Raw genomic sequence first — 7,597 nt, forward strand, 5'->3', positions numbered from 1 at the left:
CTCTCCGTGACCTCCCTCTTAGCAAGTTAACGCAGGCCAGCTTCTCTGAAAACCAACGACGCTTAGAAATGAAAGAGAGCGCTAACAGGAAAACCACTAGCCTTTCTTATTCTAGTTTACTGGATATTTTATAACTTTTTGATGCATCGCTGATAAATTGGAATTTCTAAAACCAGGTTACACTCAATTAAGGATCCAGCTATTATGTTATTACTTACTACTACAACTTTAAATCTAGTTCAGTTTACTTTCCTGAACCTCAAAACAAAACATATTTAAAAGGTAATTTAGAATAAATTTGTTGAAAATTAAAAATGACAAAATAGATCATCAGCGACCAAATTAGTAGAAAAAAGAAGTAGTAAGTTTTCAACACACAGGCTCATAATCGCTGATAAGTTGTTGTAAGAGATGGAGGGATGGAGGCTTCCTAATGACTGAGAGAGAGAGAGAGAGAGAGAGAGAGAGAGAGAGAGAGAGAGAGAGAGAGAGAGAGAGAGAGAGAGAGAGAGAGGAGAGAGAGAGAGAGAGAGAGAGAGATGATCTAGCCCTGTCACAAGCTGAGTGTCAAATCCTTTCCCCGTGACGTCCCCTCGGCTGCAGGACGCTTGTGGGACAGGGCGTGTGTACTGATGATGGAGATGTGACACTTTGGCTCAGCACCTGGACACATCTGGATACTGCGCGGTGCCAAATGGGACCCGCACCTCGCCCGCTGCGTTTGGGAGAGACCAGGTGCTCGTGCGTACTCTCCACCTCCCATCCATGAACTTTTTGGTCTTGCGCGCGCCGCTGCATCTTCCTCCTCACGGACCATGAAGACGAGTCGCCGGTGCAGGACCCTGCTGTCAGTCAGCCTCAACTTCTTCGCCCTCCTCTTCTCCATCACCGCCTTCATCACCACCTACTGGTGCGTGGGCACGCAGAGGGTCCCCAAGCCCAAGTGCAGCAAGCTGCGCACGCACCAGTGCATCGACTACGGCGTGAACGAGACGGACCCCAACAAGGTGGTGTACAGCTGGGAGACCGGGGACGACCGCTTCCTCTTCCGCCAGTTCCACACCGGCATCTGGTTCTCCTGCGAGGAGAACATCCACGATGAGAGTAAGTGTGTGTGTGTGTGTGTGTGTGTGTGTGTGTGTGCGTGTGTGTGTGTGTGTGTGTGTGTTTCTTTCATCTTCTGTGCGAGACCCAACTTTATGAACTTTCACATCCATTAAAAATCTGTTTCAATACGTTCTGATCAGGATTGATCACATTTATAGAAGAGGAAGACCTAAACATTTGCATTTTATCACAACAATATCTCAATCAGTGACTGTCTGGGACTATTACTTTAACATCTAGAATTTCCTCTGCAGGCATGTGACTTTCTTTTACCTACCTCGGCTCATTCTGTGTTCTCATTTGTTTGTAAATAGACCATCATGTTACTCACACTTTACTTAAACATCCTGCATTCACAGTTTCACAACCCTATCCTATCAAACAGGGTTCAAATCATTTACTTCCTCTTTTGTCATAATGGAACACTAAGTTCAAATGGAGATATATTTTTTTTATATTCTCTTTCATGACAATTTCAGGATAAACGTCCTCAGTGAGTGGCCGTGCAGCACTTAGCATGGGGCTGAATGGGATTGCTTCCCAGCTTAAGCAAATAGGAGGAGAAACAGTAAATGACGTGTGCACGAGCATCACTCGGGATCATGAGTTTGACCTCATTAGAGTCAACTTTGAATTACAAAGGAGTGAACTGGGGAGATGAGCTGCCCTGAGGAAGGTTCAGGTCAGAGGTGTGATCAGACCGGAGTCGTCCTCTCTGGCTGCTTCGCTGCTACCGACTCCGGCTCAAACTCTGCTAATAACACATTTCCTACAATGCTCGCGAATAGAAATGAAGCACAGGCTGAGATTAGTGGAGTGGGGAATTGCTAGCACATGTTTATCTCATCAAGTGGCAGTACGGTGGAGGGGGGGTTCGGGGTCGGACGTGGTGGGGGCTGAGACAGCTTGAGTTAATAAGGATTATGTAATGGCGGCCTTGATGAGTTTTTCCTCAAAACAGCTGTTGCCACCCTCCTTCTACCTGATTAAAGTTTTCCACTTACAACAAATCCAGCGACGCGCTCCACAGAAGACTGAGGGGAAAGCATCTCATCTGCAGGGATGTGTCAGGAATCACTGGTATTTGATCTATCCTCTTTGTGACATTAACACACAGGCTCTCATTACATGCATAATTGCAGGATCAAGGGTTATAACAGTGCTATTTATTTTTGCAGAATGTCTCAGTTCTGGTTTATCACTATAATTCCATGCATGCACATGTACTTCTACAGGACAAGAAGCAGATGTTGCGCGGCCTTGCCAGCTCACCATCTGCTGTCACTGAATCACAAGTCCAAAAAGCTTCTACTACTGTTTGCCTCTCATTTAACCTCTATTTATTTTTTTGCTTTAAACTCATTACCTCTGGATTTTCCGTCGCCGTGCGGATTTCTCCGTGCAAGAGGTCACACTCCTGTCTGAGCCGATCCTGTGAAACACACCTGGACACAAAATGGGTATTAGACGCAGATTAGGACTTGGACCGAGGCCCGTATCAGATCAGCACTAAGAGCATTTCTTCATTCAGTTTTGTTTGTTAATCCCAATCTGGTTCCCTGTGACCTTTTGGACGTTTTGCATGTCCTCCTCCGAGGCTCACTCGTTTCTGACGAGCCGCACGGAGAGTTCCACATAAAGTGATGTGTCTAAAGACGCTGCTGCTGCTGGTCGGTGTCATGACAGTGTTTTTTCTTTGTGTTACAGGTGAGAGATGCCGCAGTTTCATTGATTTGGCCCCTGCATCAGAGAAAGGTGAGAGTCATTATCAGAAGGTCTTAGTATCATTTATAAAATAAAAGAATAACGACTGTTCCTCACTGAGGACTCACATGGAACTTTTGCAATCTGTGAAATGATATTTAATGTTTAATTTTCCATCCATTAAGGGAATCTATTGATAAATCTTTACACACAATACTCCAGTCCATTGCAATCCTCTTCCTAAATGCAATTTTATCACTAGTGCTCGAGGCCTGAGTTTGAAACACCAGCGAGGTGACTTTGCTTTCAGGCACGACTAAAGACGAGATCTAACCAAATAAATACTGTATACAATTTGGGAATAATTTCACACTTGATGTAATTGTGATTCATTTTAGCTTTTTCCCTTTGGCTTTGCAAGACACGAGACAGTAAAAATGACAGTCTGTGTGTGTGTGTGTGTGTGTGTGTGTGTGTACCCAAAAAAATGGGGTAGAGAGAGAGGTTCAAGAACATAGTGTAATAATAACATTAGTAATTTTATTATGGCAATAATAATAGTAATACAAATCTTATAAATATATTAATAATCAAACCACAGTGATAATTTTATCATAATAATATAATTGTTACAATAGTAGTCTTACAAATTAATACAAATAATAAGTTTGAAGAAAATATGAAGAATTAATATGTAGCAAAAATAAACATTATGATTTCAAACGTGTAGTAAAGTAATGCATGCCCAATATTACGATGTACTGTGAATACTTCCTGACGGTGTCGGTTTTTATCCCAGTTTTTTGAATAAGCAAGTCCTCCACTCTCAGTTCTGGAATCATCCCCTCACGGATCAATGGAGGGACACAGGCTGAGCGTTCTCCAGCTGTGTTGAATCCGTCCTTTGGGAAATGCTTGCTTGCCACCAATCTGAATAACGAGGACAGGAGAAGCAGAGATATTCTTGTGTTGGCAGGTCACATTTGGCTTGATTCATTGAGAAGCTGGATCCGGCTCGTAGGAGACTGGAGAGCTCAGCTGAAATTCAGCCACTCTCTAACTGGAAATGTCAGAGTCAGCCTTTATTAGCTGCAGAACCTCTGAGATATCAGACTCATCATAGCAGTGCAACATTCAAATTAAAAACTGTGGAGTTGTTGTAGAATAGGTGATATGGAGCTGTGAATTGAAATTGAAACATGTCTACCTTAGATTTAATGTAATGTTTTTGCAATCAACCGTCCCTGTCTTGCAGGGATGCTGTGGCTGTCGCTGGTTTCTGAGATGCTGTACATCATTCTGCTGCTGGTGGGCTTCAGCCTCATGTGTTTAGAGCTGGTCAGCTCCAGCAACGTCATCGATGGACTCAAGCTCAATGCCTTCGCTGCCGTCTTCACTGTCCTCTCAGGTACTTTATTGCCTGTAACACACAATACTGATATTAAAGGCCATATATGAGTTTGTGATTCTATTCTCATTCTCATGACACGAAGAGAGAAGCTACCAAAACCAACATCATTCAAAGAAGCCAGTTTGTCACTTTTTTCTGTAAAGAATGAATCAAAACCAAACTAGAATGGTACTGAGTACATGACAGCCCCCTTATGAAATCACAATTAAAGTCGCTATGTAAGTCGCAAATTATGCACACTCATAGTTATCAGTCCCGTAAATATTGTCATCAAGATCCAAATATCATTATCTGAGAAATTAATGAAAATGCAACAAAAAAAAATCTATCTTCCATCCAGTAGTTTTTGCGTTATCTTGTTTGCAAACAAACAAATGGACAGGGGAGAAAATATAACCTCATTGGAGGTGGTACAGTATTTGTTCAAAATCGGTGACGTAGGATTCTAATGGAATAAGAGTGGGTCAAGATGAAATGTTGTTAGTTGTGTTCCGTGGCAGATGAGATGAAAACACTGAGATCACTGAGAGCGGGAGTCTCCAGTGGAATTAAGGAGGATATTTGTTGTTCATGTTATATACAAATCTCAGATCATTTAAGAATGAACACGCATGAACAACTGGAACGGGAATGTAGGAGACTGGGATCACATCTTTCCAGTGAGTTTGCATATTTGAAAATGCTTGTGGAAAAACAACTCTCTATAGTTGTAGAGGATCCCTGTGCATCATGTTCTTTTAGAATTTTTTTGCCGTGTGTGTGTGATTTCAGGTCTTCTCGGTATGGTGGCTCATGTGATGTACACTCAGGTCTTTCAGGTCACCGTCAGCCTCGGTCCACCGGACTGGAGGCCCTACAACTGGGTCTACGGCTGGTCCTTCTGGTATGACACACCTCAGAGATCACACCCATTGGGCTTTGTTCAGAAATAAACGTCATATGAAGCAACTGGAATAAACTGCATTGTACCTAGAGATACATACAAATATAGCTAAGTCACCTCTTAAGAAAACCAGATGAGGGATTTCCTCTCCGCATGCAGCAGCCCCAAATCGTCGGTTGTGGCTCAACTCTCACCTCTCCCCAGCATCAGTGTCTCTAATGAAAAAAGCCCAAAGCCCCATGTTATGGCATTAGGATTAGGCTTTGGTGTCCAAAGCCCCAATACAGGCGTGATTGGAATTGCATAAGGGGATAATATTTCACTCCTTTACAATATGTTCAATATTCTGACAGATTCATCTTCAAACAATTCTTGACCTTTTGTTGGCATGATTGTGTGATCTCACATGTGGTCCAGCAGGCTCGAGGGGGGTAGAGGGACTTAAAGCGATTAATACTAATCTCACCAACCACAGAGTCCAAGTATTGAGCGGAAAATGTCAAAACTAAATTAAAATGATGACGTTATACCTTCTCAGGCAGTGATTGACTCTGGGGGGAGCCCGAAAATTCTTGAATTGGTGTACAAGAAACTGGTGGAAAAGAATCTTGCCTTTTGACATGGTCGCTTGGTATGTAGGGTTGGATGTTCATTTTAAAGTGAGACTGTCAAAAGTGGTTAATAAGGCAAAGCTCTTGACATAAAAGTGATCAATCTTATACTTTGCAAACACAAATTAAACTATTTAACTCAAGAAGTTGTTTTAAACGAGCCATCAAATATATTTACATGACCTCTTTTGTATGAAGTGCAGTTATATTGTTACGTTATTAACACCTTTGACATACGCAGTGTACCCGGCTCACAAAGGCCAAACCAAAATGAGACGGTCTGATCTACAGAGTGTTACCGTGATTTGTGTCACTATCTGGTCTCGTCCTTATCACTGTGGCCTAGCAACAGCGCTGACGTTGGACATGGCGAAAAAGTTGTAATGCCCTTGTTTTTTTTCAAATGTGTATAATTAGTTGTCTGGGTTGAAGGAGCCTTCAAGTGCAGTCTCCAACGATGCAGCTCCTGAATTGAAACACAGCACATTGTGGACAATAAAGTTTAAACTAACCCAAAGTGCCCTTAACCTTTACCTAACCTAACCATTACCTATCCTAGCCTAACCTAAACTTATTTAATCTCAACTTAAACCTTACCCAACCCTTTACCTAACCTAACCTAACCTAACCTAACCTAACCTAACCTAACCTAACCTAACCTAACCTACCTTAGCCTAGCCTAGCCTAGCCTAGCCTAGCCTAGCCTAACTTAACTTAACTTAACTTAACTTTACTTAACTTAGCTTAACTCAACTCAACTCAACTCAACTCAACCTAAACTAAACTAAACTAAACTTAATTGAAACACAGCACATTGTGGATAATAAAGTTTAACCTAACCTAAAGTGCCCTTAACCTTCACCTTACCTAACCATTACCTATCCTAGCCTAACCTAAACTACTTTAATCTCAACCTAAACCTTACCTAACCCTTTACCTAACCGAACCTACCTTAGCCTAGTCTAGCCTAGCCTAGTCTAGCCTAGCCTAACTTAACTTAACTTAACTTAACTTAACTTAACTTAACTTAGCTTAGCTTAGCTTAGCTTAGCTTAACTCAACTCAACTCAGCTCAACTCAACCCCACCTAAACTAAACTAAACTAAACTAAACTAAACTGAACTAAAATAAAATAAACAAAAAATTCAGATTTACACAAGCTTTTACATTCTCCATATGAGTTCTCCAGCGTGTGCTGATTTGCCTGTTTTCTCTCTTCCTGTCTTATCAGCATGGCCTGGGCGTCCTTCACCTGCTGTATGGGTGCGTCAGTCACCACCCTCAACTCGTACACGAAGACCGTCATAGAGTTCAGGCACAAACGTAAGACCTTTGAGCAAAGCATTCGGGAGGAGCATGCAAGGGAGGCTTTCGGATACTTCCGAGATACCTCTGTGCACTCCATCTCCAAATCCGTGGAGGTTTATCCGAGCCAGAGCCTGAAAAGTGGCAGGAAAACTCCCCTACCTGCTGACTCTCTGGACCTGAGTGACATTGCAGCATCTTTAGGGGAAGAACAGTGCTGAGTGTGACGGGACAGTATAGGTGGTGGCGTTTCTCTCGGTGTGGCAGCTTGATGGATGGAGGTGTTGTTGTCCCACTCTGCTTTGTGGTCGGTCCGGGATCAAGGCCTCAAGGGATCATCAGCTCCATCTGATGCATTTCAACACTGCCTTAATGAAACAGGTCGTAGGGATTCAAGTCACACAAGGTCAAAGTTGGTGAATCCAACTGAGAACTGGCCACATGGACATGATCTGAAATAATGGATAAGGCCGTTTTCTCTGTTTGTGTAACTTACCAAAATGTAAATTTAAAGTATAACCCAATCCTTATCGGGAGGGTCAGTCGGATGATAATCGCCTTATTCAGCTTCAGTCA

General features: G+C 42.6%; 1 protein-coding gene across 1 annotated transcript; it reads left to right on the forward strand.

Annotated features, from left to right (window-relative positions):
* Positions 1 to 815: 815 nt before the first annotated feature.
* On the forward strand, positions 816 to 7,242 carry LOC128437079 (germ cell-specific gene 1-like protein). The gene is made up of 5 exons (XM_053419093.1): positions 816 to 1,104; positions 2,815 to 2,862; positions 4,067 to 4,219; positions 4,994 to 5,105; positions 6,948 to 7,242. The coding sequence occupies exons 1-5, from the start codon at positions 816 to 818 to the stop codon at positions 7,240 to 7,242; spliced, it is 897 nt and encodes a 298-aa protein (XP_053275068.1).
* Positions 7,243 to 7,597: the final 355 nt, after the last annotated feature.

The sequence above is a fragment of the Pleuronectes platessa genome, chromosome 3, assembly GCF_947347685.1.
Source record: "Pleuronectes platessa chromosome 3, fPlePla1.1, whole genome shotgun sequence".
Taxonomy (NCBI): domain Eukaryota; kingdom Metazoa; phylum Chordata; class Actinopteri; order Pleuronectiformes; family Pleuronectidae; genus Pleuronectes; species Pleuronectes platessa.